This window comes from Callospermophilus lateralis, chromosome 7, assembly GCF_048772815.1.
Source record: "Callospermophilus lateralis isolate mCalLat2 chromosome 7, mCalLat2.hap1, whole genome shotgun sequence".
In the NCBI taxonomy this organism is placed as follows: domain Eukaryota; kingdom Metazoa; phylum Chordata; class Mammalia; order Rodentia; family Sciuridae; genus Callospermophilus; species Callospermophilus lateralis.
Genome location: NC_135311.1, coordinates 105,687,140 through 105,705,267, shown reverse-complemented (window position 1 = coordinate 105,705,267; position 18,128 = coordinate 105,687,140). Strand labels below are relative to the sequence as shown.

The 18,128-nt window shown below is 37.7% G+C and overlaps 1 protein-coding gene across 2 annotated transcripts in view; it reads left to right on the top strand.

Annotated features, from left to right (window-relative positions):
- Positions 1-1,825: 1,825 nt before the first annotated feature.
- Elavl4 (ELAV like RNA binding protein 4) overlaps positions 1,826-18,128 on the top strand; it is an 84,688-nt gene continuing 68,385 nt past the window's right edge. For both annotated transcript variants that reach the window (XM_076862782.1, XM_076862781.1), the window contains exon 1: positions 1,826-1,942. In XM_076862782.1, the coding sequence (XP_076718897.1) occupies positions 1,826-1,942 (117 nt within the window). The remainder of the gene's footprint in view (positions 1,943-18,128) is intronic.

Sequence of the window (18,128 nt, the reverse complement as noted above, 5' to 3'; positions counted from 1 at the left end):
AAAAATTGTCACTTGAAACTTAATATATGCGAGGAGGTTAAATGGTATTAAGTAATGCAGACTTGACTTAAAGATGAAGGAGACAGTCACTCTGGCTAAATGTTGCCTAGATGGGCCAGAAAAATACCAGTGTCAACATCTGTGTTTGCAAGAGGATGTGGAAGTTCCAGAGCTTTGATTTTGTCCAGCCAGGAAATCAAAATCCCAGGTATCCATGTCTGTTGGTTTCTGTTTTAGACACGTGGGAATATAGAAAGGTATATGCATGCTTTAATAAATAATAAGATTCCCCTTAAGATCAAGCCATATAACAATTCAAATAAATGACATTTATTTTTGTTCAGGTGGTTCTATATCCTTTTAACATCCCTCCTGTATCACTTGGAGTTTTCAATTTGGGACAAAAATCTTCATTCCTGGCAAAGGAACAAATTAATTGAAATAAAGTGGTACAAAGAAGATGCCAAGTTAACTACACATCCAAAATAGTGAACAACAGAAATGTTCCCCTTCAAGGCAGATCTTAGGGGGAAAGAACAGCCCTGGGTAAAGGAGATATGTGATTGGTTTCTTCTCATGCTTGTGTATAAGTATTCAGATAATTATGTTTTAAAAAGAGATGCTAACATTTTTTTTGGTTTTTCTTTTTTCAATGTCTTTAGTTTTAAGTTTTTGTTATTTCCTCTCATAAGGAACCATATCAAATCAATCTAAAGTTTTACTCAGAAAAAAAAAAAGTTGCACCTTAAACTCTTGCCTCCATCTTGTGTGTGTCTCATCATCATGCACACGTTTGAATCAGGTTTTCATTGTGTGTGTGAATATTTTTCTCATTTTGCTAAAGGAAAATATTTTCATGGAGTTTTTGATTTTTCTCCCTTGCTCTGCACTAATTGTATTTTTCCTTGATCATCCTTTGCTGATGAAACAAAGCTAGTTTGTGTTTCATTCTTCACAATTCTTATTAGCATTGGTTGGTGGCTTTAAGTCGGGAGCAGGAATTTTATTTATTTATTAACAAGATACAGCAAGAGACAATCTTGCCTGTTAGGATGCTGGCGTTTCTCTTGTCACATCCTATACCCAAAAGCTATTCCAAGGGGGGTGGAAAAAAACACAGTCTTTTAAGATGGTTCATTTGAATCTGTGCACTCTACCCACCTGGTGGTTATATAGTGAACTGTTACTTTAAAGAGTAGTTTAAACACCAGCCATGTTTGGGGCAGGCTGCTCTTGCAAAGAGAGCAGTACATATAACAGGAGTCTACTGTGTGTGAGATAAGGGGAAAATTCAGCTCACTGACTAGAGGTTTTAATGTGCGAACTCTAGGGAAATAATATATTGACTGTTCCGTGGCGCGCAAGAAAATTGAAGAACCCTTTGCAGACGGAGTGCTTTGCAAAGGATTCTATCTGTTTCTCTTAAAACAAAATCTGTGGCAAGATGTTTGAAATCAGCAGGACGCTTAATGCTGCTTTGTTAAATAATGAGGTAATATTTTGTCACTTTTTTCTGGGCAGCATCTGTTTTTCCCCCCTTTCTTCATTTTCCCCCCTATGTTTATAAAGGATTTTTTTTTTCCTTTCCTCTCATGGAAGTCAAGGAAATACAATTCACGCTTCCATTTCTGTTTCTTCCTTTCAGTGCTTTTGGAGAATTTGGTTGTCTTTTTTTTTATTTGCAGTTTCAGCCGGCTGCTGTTTCCTAGCCCATTGTGCCACGTAAGGCTTCTCCACTGCGCGGAGTAGGTAGTTATTAACGCTGAATTGGCTTCTGGTACAGTCCATCTGGACTCTGTGTGGGAAAGCTGGCTGCCGGCGACTGATGCTGAGATATCTGCAACCTTTGGGATGTGTGCATGGTGGCGAGGGGCTGACTGATATGAGATTACTTCTTTTAAGGGAAATTGTTATTAATGAGTCAAGAAACTGCTCATTTATGGTAAGAGGGATACAGCGGCGCCGGCAGCCCCACAGCTCTGGGATATCATTTTTAGGTTGCCTGAGCTGCTTGAGTGAGACAAGTTTCTTTCTGTGGTGGTGGATTGTGGCAGGAAAAAAAAAAAAAAATCATGCATGACTGGGAGACTCGCCTGCCTGATTCTTGAGATAATATATTGAGAATCTGTTGCTTTACAAATGTCACACCACTGATGTAGCGGTCAGCCCCTCACTCTGAAAGATGAATGGTACTATTGGAAATGCTATAATAAGGTTGACTTTTCCCAACAATAGGATTCTGCCTTTGTCTTTAGAGAAAAGGCCTCTGAGGACTTTGTGCATTTGTTGGAGGATTCCTTTGAAAGACTTTAGAGTGGAGGTTTTTGGAGAAGTGATCAATATACAAAGTGCGTGGATTTTTTTTTAGCCTAAGCAAACCAGCTAATTATTTATACTGTAATATACGGTTATTATCTTGGAAAAATAGCAAGAATATCTTTTGATATACCTGATGTTAATTTATTGTTCACTAAGTGTGCTGAGGTTAGTGTGGATGGGAGAAAAGGGTTTTTAAAAATTTCATCTTTTATAACCTGCACCGAAAATACCAAGTAAATATTTTGTTCCAAGAGAGTTGTTTTTATTTGTGTGTTTGTCAGCACTGTGTTAATATTTACTTTTCACAATATTTTGATGTTGATGAGATCACACTCGAGTTTCTGTTCTTGTTTCAAGCATATATACCTACCCTGTGTACCTATGTTGAGCCATTTTCAACACTTAACCTGTAAATTCATCCTTAGTTAACAGTTCAGGTACCATAGTACTGTTATGACTTATAGGACTTTACACATTTGCTAAATAAATTATTTTAAAAGTTTACTTAATTCAGTGTTGTTCCACTTGAAGGAATTATAGTTTTAACATTTCTACTTTTCTATTTCATGTATTTTCATTTCTAATAGTTGAACTTATTTATATTCAAGTCTAATAGTTCATGTAGTGTACCTAACACATATTATTTTATGGTGTATCTGTGTTTTTTGAAGTGTGTTTATGTATATGTACATTTATGTGTGTGTGCTCATGAAATACTATCCCCAAGAGAATAGTTTCAATCTTTAAAAATGTAAAGGTTATTTTCTTTTCTAATAATTTTTCACAAACCCATTCATTCTTGGACTTTGAATCCTGGAAATATAGCATATTTTTCAGCATGTATTTATTTCTACTCTCTCCAGTCCTGTGTCACTGATAACTCAGTCAAAGATTAAAGATTAGGTTGAGTTTTTTTCCTTTGGTCATGTTTATTATCTCTGTATATTTATTGAGGAATAAATTAATTTAATTACAAATTAAACAAATAGTGATGCTAGTGTTTTGCATAAGTATGAGACATAAATTTCCCAGGTAAGCTACTTGAAAAACCCAAAGCAGAACCAAAATATATTATTGAAAGCTGGGTAGCAGAGAGGTTACAAAATATAGAACAGGAAGACAAACTGGGTATAGCACCACACAGTTGCTAAATTTCTCTTTGCAAATCTTTTAAGAGGCCAAAGGAAAAGGACATCCTTTGAAGGAGAGAAGCAAAATCACTTGTTCAGTTAAGCAAGATGAGCACTCTGCTCAGGTAATGAAATAAGGTTTTTTATTTCAGAAGAATGTTTTACTTTTATAGTAGTGGAAAGCAAAGGGGGAATGTGTTTTGGTGGATTTTTAAAAATTCAGATCATGCCCCTATCCAGGTTGAGAAATAAATTCATTTAAATAAATCATTCATCATTCTCTGTTTTGAAAAGCTCAGACAGAAGGCAGAAAGGTAGACGCTGACAGCAGTCCCCCTCCTCCCTCCAGATTTTTTTTTTCTTTTTCGTTTATCAGGGACTGTTTTTTTCCGAGAGGCAAACTTGTTTCAACCTAGTTCACAGAGCAAGCATAATCCCAAACTTGCATGCTTTTGAAATATTGACCATGTTAGCTGCAGAAAAAGCATTACTTAGTAAACATCAGCAATATTGGGAAATAATAAAGTTAAAATGTAAAAGTGTAAGCACATTAAAGTGCTTTTGTTGTATCTTTAAGCCTAGAGGCAGATCATTAAATATGCATTTCACTAGAAAGCAACTGTCGAGAAAGATAAGGTGGTTGAAAATATTCTACACTAGAAAAGCCCTCCATCAGAGAGATGGGATCCTGCATCCCTTAGGACAGGGGAAAGGAAGGACACTCCCACTGTTAAGGTTTGCAAGCCTCCAGTGACCTGCAGTTGTTACAGTACTTTTGAGCTGGGAGGAGGGAAAAGGTAAAAATACAAGTATGGCTGTTGTTGCTTCCGCCGGGCCTTAATTACTAGACACAAGAAGCAGTTCAGAAATCTGGTCTCTGTTGTTGTAGAGGTCACCAAATCATTAACATCGTCAATCTGGCAGTAGCTAATTTAAATAGCACCTGATGTTGCAACGCCTCCCTTCGTTTCCCCAGCCAATCAGATTCTAGCTTTGGCTGACAGATGGTCCCATAAATGGATGTAAAAAGGGGAAGCTTCGAGCCAATTTCAGCAAGGCTCTGTTCAGTTGTTCTTATCTACATCCTAGAATCGGGGGTTTCAGCTCACTGCTCCTTTTCTTTCTTTTTTTTTTCTTTTTCTCCCACCCCCACTACCCCCCCCAAAAAAATAATTGATTTACTTTATAATCATCCGCACTGTGTTTTGTGGATCTTTAAATATATATAACAATAGTAATCATTTAAAAAAATATATTCTGAAACCTTTGCAAATTTTAAGAGAAGAGTCGAAGCTCTGCGAGACCCAATATTTGCCAATAAGAATGGTTATGGTAGGTATGACTAGATTTATAATCTGTTGTTTGTGTTGCTGGAGGGAAGACAAGCATCTACACCTTGACCAGTCTTATGCTTGCACAAGAGTTTAGTTCTCTGCTGCTGTGTGGTTCCTACATTTACTATATCTTTTGTGTAGAGTGCGGGTAGGTCCTTTTATTGAAAAGCAGTGGGGAGATAGATTGTCATTTTTAACAGGTCGTTGTCAGTTTTCCCTTCAACATAAAAGCGGAGGGTGGAGGGTGGGATGAAATAATTGCTGGTTTGTTGAAAGAGATTATGTTACTTGAGATCATCATGGCAAAAGAAAGGTTTTCTTTTTTGTAAGGGAGAAAGGGTTTGTCTACATGCCTGGGTTTTGTGGGGCTGGGGGGTGGATGCAGCAGGGTTAGGATCTCTCCATTTCCGTGCTGGAGATTTAAACCTCGAGAGGCAGCTCCAGGATGCTGAACGTTGAGATGGGCAGTTGTGTTTGGGGGACTGCGCAGTCAAAACGGCAAAGAGAGTGATTTATTTGGGCTTCAGTAAATGCTGCATCTTGTATTTCAAAGAGTTTCCTGTCATGACCTCATAAAAAAGAGGAGGCGGCTTGTATGTGTAGCGGTGCCTGGCGTGTAGAGTTGTTGCTTCCTTCTCTGGGCAGCAGCTCTGTAAGAAGGAATGTCAGCTTTTACATAACGTTCCTTTCCGCTTTTGACACACTGTGTGAGGGTCCATCTTCTTCTGATCACAGATGGAGTGGAATGGCTTGAAGATGGTAAGTGAAAAGAGGAAGGAAGCTTGTAGGTTTCAGTCGTGTGTGTGTGTGTGTGTGTGTGTGTGTAAGGATGGTGGACTGTGCATCGTAAATCACTCTGCTGATCGCTTGTGTGTGTGTGTGTGTGTATGTGTGTGTTTATTAGTATTTCTTTTCTCTGAAAACCAGAATTCACCTCCAAGTATAATGGCATTGCATGCACACAAGGCACACACATTGCCTTTTCCATCAAACACACATTTTAGCCAAGCAAGGTTGGTGTCTTTTTTGACAATCACAATGTCACCGTCACTGTTGGCTGGCGTGTCCACCGCCTCTGTGAGCCTTCAGCAGAATTCATGACTGTTAAAGTTAAAGGCACATTTCTTTTTCAGTCTCATGCTAAGAGTGATGGGGAAGGCTGAAAATGAGGGGTGGAGGAGGTAAGATTCAGTACCAGCAGAAGCAATTGGGAAACAGGACTTTTGGATGTGGATGGGGAAGTGGAAAACCTTTCTGCTGAAGTAGTAAATCTATTTTTAGCACCATCTTTTTCTGAAAAAAGAAGCAGGGAAACTCCTTGAGTGCCGCTCCTGTCGCCTGATGTTGACCCTGAAGATATGGCACAAAATGGCAAGATGAGATGCCACGAGTGCCCACTTTGACTTTGAATTTTCACCAGCAATAGCTTTCTCGGGGTTTTGGGGCTGGGTATAGGGGGAGGCTGTAAATTCATATCCATCTCACTTATTTTTCACTAGAGAAGCCGGGGAAGACTTCTCGCTCTGCATAGACGTTATAGCAAAGCTGTGGTCTTTTTCCCATTCTTAGAGGATTGCCTTTGTCTGGCTGCTTGTTTTGATGGGTGTAAAACAAATAAGATTAGACCGAGCAGCCCAACTGAAAGCGATAGCTGGGAGGAAAACCCAATGAAAGGTTGCCGGGGAAACGAACAGAGGAGAAGCCGAGTAGGGAGCAGGTGGCTATCATGAGAACACACTGCAAACAGTGTAAAAAAGGAGGGGGGGGGGCGCGACAGGACCTCGATTATCTTTGCTGTTCTTTGTGGCCAGCCCAACTTTAATTATTCTTTATAAATAGGTGTTAATTACATTTCTAACTCTGGTTTACAGTGATTTTAGAAATCTATTTTTAAGCATCTGTTCTGTCTCTCCTGTTTTTCTTTTTGTTTATTTATTTAAAAAACAGAGAGAAGAGAGGGGGAAGGGAAGGGAGGGTAGGGAATCTTGCTTTTTTTTTTTTTTCTTATTCCCCCCTTTTCCCTGCTGTGAAATTGTACGTGCGAAAAATCGCAAGGAATCCTGTGAGGCCATTTGAAAAAAATGTAAATTATATTGAATGAAGTTGACGGAAGCATAATAGTGAACTCCCACAGCTGATAGCTTCTGAAAATGATTTCTTAGAAATTTCCAGCAAATATTCATCAGAAAAAATATTATTAGAATAGATTTACACTAAGCGATGATTTTGTGTTAGGTGATAATGATATTTTTACTAAATCAAATGTTGATACTATAGTTCTGAGGAGTTCATTATATCTCTCCTTTTATGTCCCAAGTAAAAATTACTTTTAAAATTAATAACTGAAGAGCTATTCTCTGGCCCTTTGATTCCCTTCCCTCCCCATGCCTTCAGCTACAGGCTCCATCGGGCTGCACCCTCACAGCCACTGTTTCCCATTTGGCATTTGGTCCTGGATCTGATTTTGGCAGAAACTGAGTGAAAATCTGGATTTTTTTTTTTTTTTTTCTGTGTATGTCTCTGAACATCTAGGACCCATGTGTCAGTAGGGTGACAGGCATCTCTCGCTTTTTCTCTCTCTAACTGTGCTTTACTACTAGTGTCTTTTCCCCATGATGGTAGGTACCAGAAGGACTGAAAGATAGAGTATTTAGAGAAATAGGAGATAGTGTAAAAATAACTGAAAGAGAGATCTGTTATAGTTTCTTCCTGGGGGGGTGGGGAATAGGCACATAATCAGGTAGCTAATTTTAATCCCCCCAAATGAGAGATTAAAAAATACTGAAATACATTGCAAGGTTAGGAAATATAACCAGCGCTATTGAAAGAACTGTTAAATCTCACTCTCTTCATTGCAAATCTCCACACACACACCCACCATTCTTTTTTCCTTGCAGATGCTTCTTTTTGTTTTGTCTTCCTGGTAAATTTTAATATTTTGTTTTGACTCTTGAGGTAAAAATATACTTATATTTTTGGTCCTACATTTGAACTTGTTCTCATATCTTGAATGCATAAACCTATGTCATATTTAAAAATAGGATACTTTTTTATTATCTTTAGTATAGTTTCCTTTTTTTATAATTTCTGAGAATTTTCTAGTAGTTTTTTTCTTAGGAGAAAATTTCCATAAGAACTGTCATCTTGGTTTGGTTTGTTAAAAAAAAAAAAAAAAGACACGTGGTTCTGCTGCTGACCTTTCTTGCTTCTTTGTCTTAAAAAATATTAATGCCTACAACCTGCTTGTGGAGGTGTGCCTTTATGGAAGCACAAGGCTGAGAGTACATTTATTAATGATTGAACATCTGACTAGAAATATTTCTGAAAAAAAAAACAACACCTGACTATATCGCAGTTTTAACGAGTAGGACACCTATAAATCTATATCTCATAGCAAAATAATGACTGTATCATTTAATATTTAAATTTTTGAAAGAGTCAAATGAGCATAGATAGGGAAGTAGCTGAAAATTTAGTTTGAGAACAATTGATATATGAGGTGATTTTATCTCATTAAAAAAAATAATAACCTAACAAACAACTTAACCATTCATTTGGATCTTGGTCCCATTCATTCCTAACTACTATTCATTCAAGTCATCCTCCTGGCCAGATATCGATGAGCTTGCTTCTGTTCAATGGTTTGCGCAAAGTCTTAAAACTTTTTTTTTTCTCTTTGTAGCTCTTTCTCAGTCCTTTGAATGTAAGGGTCTTATTGTGAGAGGAAGGCCAGATTGTTGTGAGGTAGTAATAGTAGAATATATTTTTAAAAAGAAAGAAAAAGAAAATGAACTACGTGTGTGCAGTTTGGTTCCAAACTCAGTCTTGCGAAGAGGTAAAGACATGTTCGACTTCAGATAATTTAAATTTGGGATTTCTGTTGGGGATAATCTATTTGAAATTTCAAATCTAGAGGTGCTTTATGTGTTTGTGTGTATGCCATAGCTCTAAAAGAATCTGTGGATGAATGGAGGTGTTTTTCTTAAGTTAGAGTTACTACCAACAATGAAAAGGTTTCCTCAGGGCAAGTCCTTTTCTTTGGTTAGATTTCTTCCCTTTGCACTTATCTCCTTATTGTGGGTGGATTCTCTTCCTACATGTAGACAAAACACTATTCCTTCTATGAAGAGATGTGCTGCTTCATTTAGCCCCAGCATCTTAATGCTTTATTTTAATTAAAAAAAAAAGAAGAAGAAGAAGAAGAAACAAATTATCTATGTGTACCGCAAGTAAGGAATGGCGGTGTTGATAAAGGTCATTATATATGGACAGAAGTACTTTGGCCTTGACAAATTTCTTCATCAGTTCCAGTGATCTGTGGCCACCAGGCACTTAATTTATATGCCTGGACATGTAATATGTACATTTTTGGTGAGCTGGCCAGCGGATGCTAGATATATAAGTATGCGCTGGCAAATGCTGCAATGCAGTATTTTTCCCAATGTCATTGAGAGTTTGGGGTGTAAGAAGAGACAGTAACATTATCAAGCTATTCGTTTACTATTTTCCAATTGACCGGCCATGTTGTACAGAATTGGTCAATTCTCCTTTTAGAAGTAAAGTCAACATTTTATTGCCTTCTATCCATTCCGCCATCTATTTGATGGTGTGTGGAAGGGAATGTGTGTGAAAAAGAGAGGGAGAGACTGTGTGTGTCTCAGTGTGTGTGTTGCTGAATTCCTCCACCTGTCTTAGGTTTTCCTTATTTGGTGTTACCAAATGCTTGTATGGATGCACAGTATATAAAGAAAACCCAACAGGACTGATTCCCATAATAAATAGCTTATTTCCTTCATGAACTTCAAGAGTTCTCTTATTAGAAAAATACAACATTTTAAATATTTAACCAAAAATATATATGCAGATCCTGCAGACTTCCATTAGTAACCAGACACCTTTCTTTAGCTGCTTTTGAAGAACTATAAATGTGCAGATCCCGAACAATATCTGTGAGCTAAAAAGCTGGTTTGAGTTAAATTGTGTGTATGTGTATTTAAGAGGAATGTTGTTATTCTTTGGAAACATTTGAACATAGTCTTACACTGTTAAAAATAAGGAGGAAAAGTGGTTGTGTAGCATCCTGTGCTTTGGTTTTTATAAATGTGTGTGTGTTTAATGATTATCCTTGAATTTTTGAAACCTTAGTGTATTTTAAGGGTTAAGAGGGCCTTTATAGGTCAGTGGCTTTGTAAGGAGGAAAAAAATGACCTGCGGGGGGAGGGTGCAGGACTGGGAATTGTCACCAGCAGTAATTGTCTTAAATTAGCTATCTAGCAGTGAAAAGGGAAAAAAGCTGGAAGACAAGAGTGGAGAGGGGCACCAACATGTGGATCTGCACCTTTCTGATAGAGGAGATAATGAGTGATAAATTTGAACTGGTGCAGTGCGGGATGCCCTATAATTTCTGAGAACCTTGACTTTGCAGGTTCATTACTTCCTTGCTTGCTTGTTCACACCTTTAATTATATCCAGTTTGGGATGCTAGCTGGGGGCACAGAGATGAGCCATTTTGTTTGTTGTTTACTTCATTAAGTATTCAAGCAGTGTGTTCACAATAGCTTTGGAGCATCAGTGTTAGGAATCAAACACTTTGGAAATGAAATTGTTACAAAAGGACAAAAATAAGAAAGCAGGCAGCCAGCTAGCTTGTTTTGGATGTTCACATCCACTCTGCTTAATGGTAATATTTATGCTGTTCCTTGTACATTCATTAAGAAATAGTGTATGCAGTGTCAGTGCTCTTAATAGGCTGATGGTTCTCTCTCTATTTCTGTCTCTTCCTCTCCATCCCAGCGCCGAGATTCTGCCTTCACCCAGGCCATCTTAGGATTTTGGAGGCTCATTATTGGGGGTCCTTGTTGTAACTAACACAGAGATAATTTCCCCTCAATGTGGAGACCTGTCTACAATGATTAAGAAGTGCTTAGAGCGGTAAAGGAACCCTTCAATAAATTTTGGTTGAGAAGGCAGTAAAAAATGTTGAAGAATTAAGGTTGGTGTAATTGTTGTGCTTGCATTTTTGGCTTTTGTTGTTTTCATAAAGCCTTATTTTTAACCACAAAAGTAAAATGCAAAACTAGCATATGGGATTTTTTTCTTTAATGGAAAAAAATTATATGTCATCGGCCTCTCCTGAAAATAACTTCCCCTGAACTCTTGGTATGAGAAATAACATTTAAACTTGAGTATAATTTTTCAGTTATTCATTTTAGCCTATAAATATGTAATTAACAAATCTCTTTTCCATAGGAAGTTTAGGTTTTTTTCAGGATATAAGGAAGCAGAGAAAGGATTCCAGCCAAGATGGCGAATTCTGCAAAACACACCACAGCACAGAGGTTTCCTCTGTACTCTGTGGCATCGAATCCTTTCCTACTCCTATGAAGCAGTCATCCTCGATTGTTATCTACTCCTGTAGCAACTAGTCCTTGAAGTTGTTTTGCCAACGGTGTTCATAGTAGTGACTGATCTCATTGCTGTTTGTTGAGGACTTACTAGGTGTGTTTCTTTGGAACATAGAATTCAAGGTCACCGTTTCTTTTTCTTTTGACCCTGATCCAAAAACATAATTAGAGGATAATTCCCTGTACTTGGGGATAAAGTTAAGGTGAGGTGTTTTAGGATTGGACAACACAATTTTGAGGCTTGTGTCAAAATATGAGTAAAGGTTCGTCAGAAAACTCACATGCATGCATGCTTTCTCTTTTGTATTTGTAAGAATCTTAGAGTGATTCCCAAAGAAAGAAATCACAGGTATTTTGCACATTTTTGTCTGTACAGTTCCATGTATCCAGATGTTCACTCTTAGGAAGACGTAGTTTGGACAGTTGGAAGCAACTTGACTTTCAATCAGCTAGCTGCCTATGAAATTTGGCTGGAACCTGTTAGTTTTACAGAAATATGAATGCCTTGCTTTTAACAGAAATGCTTCTTTGAACACCTTTTCCTATTACCCTGGAGTTGTTGGACAGCTAGTGACCCTTTGGTCTCCCATGTGCAAACTGGAAGTTTACTAGGAGAGCAGAAAGCATAGGTTTACTTTATTATGCACATCTAGATACTGTGTACTGTTTGTGTGCATGTGTGTGCATAGGCGTGCATGCACACACATGTGAGTTATAAACAGCCCTGACCCCTGATGTGCCTTGACTGTGACTTCTCAAGTAATCCCTATTTTCCTAGGCCATAAATCTAAATGCTTTAAAGTTTAGCTTTCTAATTTGTACATGAAAAATAACAGTCTAAGTTGAACTTTTTTTTTTCAAATGTCCCCTTTGAAGATGCAGCAGTAGTAAATACAGCTCTAATGATAAACTTTAGCTCAAAGAGCTATTTAAAAGTCTGTAGTGGAAGGGCTGAGAACTTGCAATCTTTACTAATGAAACTTTCATTAGGAAAGTGCTCACTTAAAATGGAGTAAACGACTAAGTCCCTGCAATTTGTGATTTTAACCAGATTTGATTCATCCTTTTTCATGTTTCTTTTTGTAATGCAGCCAACCACACATCTAAAATTTGGATATTGTACATGTCTTCAACATTAATTATCTCTGTTGGTGCATTGGGTACAAACAGTACAATTCCCACTAGAAGTCCAGATTCTTACTGTAACACCAAAACAAAAGTGATATTTATGAATAATATTGGGAAAGTTGTCCTCATAGTAACTGTTCCCCAAAGGAAGCTTTACATAAATGTGCATTTATTATTCAGTATATTAAAAGGGAATCCTTAGCTTTTACTTTTTAATTTGGACTAAAATATGTAAATTGGTTTTATTTTGGAGTTGCTCTGTTTTAGGTGGCTTTGGGGGAGGATAACTTTCTAGCTTGATTATATTTTAATCACCTCTATAATAGGAAAGGTTCCAGTTTTGAAATCAACCTGCTTATTGTGATTAGGACCCAGAGGGCCAATGTGCACATAGGGCTAAAAACATATCGACTTGTCCATATGTAGGAAAATTAGTTTCATTTCTACTATATACCTCTGTTACCGTGCTTTGTTGGCAAGGCTGGCTCAGAGGCTGCAGAACAACAAGTCTTCCTCTAACCTTGGAGGAACTTCATCGTGTGCCTGTACAGGCAAGCCTCTGCAAAGATTTTTCTTTATCTAAAAGAATCCAAAAGTACAAAGGACTTCAGAGTCTGGTGGATGTGAATCCTGACTTTTCCAATTAATAATTTGGTGATCTTAGATCAGGTACTTCAACTATCAGAGCCTTAATTTCCTCATATTTAAGATGGGGACGATAATGCCTGACTCAAAGGGTTTCTGTGAGGATCAAATGAGAAACAGTACTCGAAGGGACCAGTCATATGTAGGACCTGAAAATTGAAGGTGCTTAGAGAACATTAGGTCTCTTTCAGACTGTCAGTCTTCCTGTTTCTTGGCCAAGGCCCTCCTCCAAGAAGAGGTCTATTCTCCCCTGCCAGATGTCCTAGGAAGTGACAAGTGTCACTAGCACAGTCTACATCCTCCTACCAGCATTCAAGGTTTGACACATGGTGGTTTTTTGTTTTTGTTTTGTTTTTGTTTTTGTTTTTAATATGGACAAGCCCTCAATCCTCTGGAGTTGTGTGACTCTTAGGGCTTTGAAGAGTACATCCACGCTCTTTGAAATTAGAATTAACATGGGATTTAGTCATCAAAAGAGAAAAATGGTGAAGATAAAATTATTTTAACCAGTACTATTTTTTAATTTCATGAAACAGCCTGTTAGGAAATTTAGAAATCAACCAGAAAGGAAATAAAAATGAGTTGCAATGCCAGGTGCAGTGGTGCATACCTGCCTGGGCAACTTAGTAAGACCCTGTCTCAAAATAAAAAGGGCTAGGGGTGTCACTCAGAATGCTTGCCTAGCATGCATAATGCCTTGGGTTCAAGCTCCAGTATCCCCTTCCAAAAGTGGGGTTTGAGCATACTTGATGAGGGCCAATCTTTGCTGTCTAAAATGTATATTGTAACTTGTGGGTTACTTGAATTTTGCCCAGAAACCAACTGACTTTAGAGCTATTTTTGCCCTTTACCATGTCAGCCTTTTTTCTCTATGCCCCTTGTTTTTCCAATGGGCTGAATTTTGAAGTTCTATTTCTCAAGAAGCAGTGAAGAGGTTGAGGCAAAAAGTGGCTTAATGAGATTTTTCTAACTTGCCATCGTTTTCCTCCTTCTGCTTGGTGAGGCAGGATGATGGATGGCTTTGGCAGTGCAAACAGCTCTAAAAGTGATCAGATTGAGTGAAGAGGTGTGCGAGATGTGAGCAGAATGCTGGCCCTCAATTTATTACCCTCCCATTTGAGGAGACAGAGAGAGGGGGGAAGGGGGAACACCACAGGGGCTTTGACATCATTGATTACATACACTTGGGAAGGGGTAGCAAATGGGGTCAGGGACAGGTGTTAGGACAAACTTAATTTTGTGCCTGAAGGGGTCAATAGGCACAATAAATAAATTCACAAGTTGTCCTAAATTGGGACCTGTTGCTCTTACCAGTGAGAATGAAAAAAATACAAATAGTTCCTGATAGAGTTCAAGACTTAAACTACAAACACAATCTTAGAACATCTTTTTAATGTCACAGATTTTGAATTCTATTTTGTGTGATCATGGAAAGGATATAAAGGGGAGTCACTTCATTTATTTAATCCTTACGACTAGGGCAAGAGGGATAAGTTGATCTGCCCCCCACCCAAAGCTATTTTGTAGGCCTGATGCTTTTCTTTAAAAAAAAAAAAAAAAGAAGAAGAAGAGAGAAAGGAAGAAAGAAAGAAAGAAAGAAAGAAAAATCCATTACTGTGAAACAGACCACAGAACTTTTCTCTTTCCTCATGAATCTATTTTAAGACTTCACCAAGAATCTTCAAAGCGTTTTGCAGGTGTGTGTTTATAATTTGTATGTGGCATACAAGCGCTCTGGAAGAATTTGGTTGATTTTCAGAATGTGCTTGTATGGACAAAAACATAGCTGTAAAAAGGGGGACACTGGGGCCCAGGATGTAGCTCCGTGGTCAGAGTGCTTGGCTAGCATGTGTGAGCTGTAGAATTGGTCCCCAGTACCAAAACAAAGAGGGGGGAAGTCTTGATTTTGGAAACGGGTGGTATAGAAGATATTTCTTTATACTTTAACCTAGAAAATCTCACACCTCTTAATGAAGGATGAAAACGAGATGATTGGATTAGTGATTTGAATAGGCAAATGGTCAGGATGGGGGCAGGTGGGTATTTATAGGCCCTTCTTATTAGACAGATGTTTGTATTATTAAAAAATTGAAAATTTATCCATATGTAAGTCAATACCTGAATCTTGGTTTTTTCTTTTGTTTCTTTTCTAGTTTAAGAAGAAAAGATTTTGAGCTTAGAAGAGCAATAGTAAAAACTCTTAGGTCTCCAGTGAGTGAATTTTGGAGACACAGGCTTGCCGTTGGTGTCATCTTAACAGTACTAGCAGGTTTTGTCAGTGTTCCAAGAACAGAGGAGCAAGTCTGCATTCTAGAACTTCAGTTATTTCCCACACAGTTCTGCTTAGAACAGATCTGTGACCAAGGAGATCATCTCTCATACTCACTTGGCATTGTATAATTTTTGCCCTATGGTGTCAGTTTGATCTCTTTAATGTAATTAGAACAGGTACTATTAACCCTTTATTGTAGAAAATAAAGCTTAGCTACTTGCTTAAGTTTACAAGTTCAGCAATATCAGAAGTCATCGCTCCAGAGAGTTTGGAACATGTCCAGCTTGGCCAAAAATTACATTTCTTGGGAGAAACAAAGAAAGGTAATCCCCTTTCTAGATCGAATATATATTGTTATGTCTGTTGCCTCATAGGAAGTCTCAGAACTTACTTCCCATTGTAATACAGTGGGAAAGGACAATGATAGGCAGAATATGGATGGTGTCTGGGCAGAGGCGGTACAATGCACAGAAGAGGGAGATATCAGTTCTTGTTGAGGAAAGTAGGTAAGATTTCATGGAGGGAATGCCAGTTGAGTGGAGCTCAGATAGGAAGAAAAATTGGAAGAAAGGGGAATTCCACATGAGTCAAGGCATAGAGACAGGAACTTACATAGCTTGCTTGGGGAGTCATAAGTAGTCATAAGTGAACACAGCCAGGGGTGTGTCAAGAAAAACTAGAGAGGGAAAAGTTACAGATTAGAAAGATTCAGGTATTTTTGCTTGATTTTGAATTTGAATTGGTAACTATGGGATGTTTTAGATCACGGGTCTGTTGTTTCCTGATTATTTTGCAGGGCCAAGACTGTCTTTATGAAGTCATGATATCTCAGAAATAAAGTCACTCAGAAGATGCTGTTCAATTAGTAATTGATTAGTTAGAGGGAATGAGCATTACAGCACCCTTCCAGTGACACGGTGATATTATAATACTGGTGCTCATAGATGGAATTAGATTAGGGTTACAATGCCAGAAAGCAGTAGGAGGGGGAAATATTGACTTTTTATTGTGAAGAAATATACTGTTTGAGGACAGCATGCTGTATTTTCTCACCAGTGCTTACCTTGTAAGACAATGTGTGGCCAGAGAGAAGATGGTGGTGAGTGGAAATAAGCTTATTTCTTCCGCTATCAAAAAGCACTCACTATGGACTTCCAAGCATGTACCAAGTCACCTAGTTTTCCTGAATTAGGACTTACTTAGTTGTCTATTAGCCCTGGAGAGCTAGATCACGTCGAATGTTCCCTTATTTCAGTATCTGGTATGTAATAGGAATTTGAAAAATGTGTTCTGAATTATCATAATGTGGTTTTTGTGGGGGTTATGTTTGTTTTATAAAAAGCCTTAACTATAGAATAAGAAGACTTCAGATGAGTTGGGTTAAAACAGACTCCCACATAAACTTGTGGGAGTCTGTTTTAACCCAACTCATCTAACCTTTCTGAGTTTCACTCTTTTAGTATATAAAATAAAATTAATATAATTCATGGCTTAATGGGAGGATCAGTTGAATGATAACCTTGATCCATTCTCTTGGAAGGGGTAACAATATTTGTAAATTACTAGGTTCTAGCTTTGCCTATAGTTATTTTACTGGGTTTTGAATAGCATTAAAAAATTAAAACAGTGGATAGGATAATAGAGTGGAATTAAGTAAAAAAGAAAATATCAGTAGATGGTACTTTCTAAGGGTAAGTATTTTTTCATGAACCTTTTGTGTAAGTTACCTGTGTTCTGAAGTTGTAAAGTTTGTGTGTCTATTTCTTTTTTTTTTTTTTACTTTGTTTGGGTCATGATTGGAAAAGTTTGAGAAACACTGTTATAGTGAGCTCTGTAATATCCAAAGGAGAAATTACAGTTAACTTTTTTCAGAGGTATGCTGCAGAAGATCTTTGATATCTTCAAGATTATAAAGAAATGATAACTTATGATTGTTCTTGACTTAATGTGAAGCATTGTATCCTAAATCTTTGAAAACTGAATCTGTCTACAAGGTATGTGATGGGGATATTAACCAAAATGTTTATTAACTAGCCTCATTTTCCTCAGCCATACTACCTAGGTGAACTTGCAAAGTAATTGTAATAATGACAATAACAAGTAGTAGAAATGGCTAACTTCATTTTTTGAGCTCTTCCTATGGATCAGGCTTTATAAATATTATCCCTTTTAATCCTCAGAACAACCTTAAAAGGTAGATGATAATTTTCCTAATCTATGGCTGAGTTGAGGGTTTTTTAATTTTTATTTATTTATTTTTTTGTAATTGTAGGTGGACAGAATGCCTTTATTTTATTTGTTTATTTTTATGTGGTACTGAGGATCCATCCCAATGCCTAACACATGCTAGGCAAGTGTTGTGCCTCTGAACCACAGGCATAGCCCCTAACTGAGGTTTTAAGAGATAAATTTAAGTTATGTGGCCAGTTATTGGTAGGCCAGGATTTTATTTGAACCCATTTGTCTGATTCCAGAGCAAATTTTAAAAGATTTTTTCAATTCCATAAAAATGTATTAAAATGCCTACTATATATTAGCACTGTATTCATCTATGTGGTCTCTGCCCTTCAGGGTTTACCAGCTGCTCTTGGGATTTTACTGTGGTTTAATAACAGAAGATGGTAAAGGGGGCAGAGCATTTCATACCATGTATTTTATTTTGGAAGTACTGAGAAAAGCACCTGGCACATAGTAGGCATTGAAGATTCACGGAAGTTGGGTTAATTCTTACCCAGGAACTGGGAAGGAAATGGAGAAGCTTTGTGCTAAAAATTGTTATGCATTTTTTACTGCACCTAGCTGTGTAGATGTCCTTACTTGTGATGTGGGCAGATCCATCTGTCCTAAACTACCCAGTATTTTATGGAGTTCCCACAACGTCAGAGAAAAGCCAACA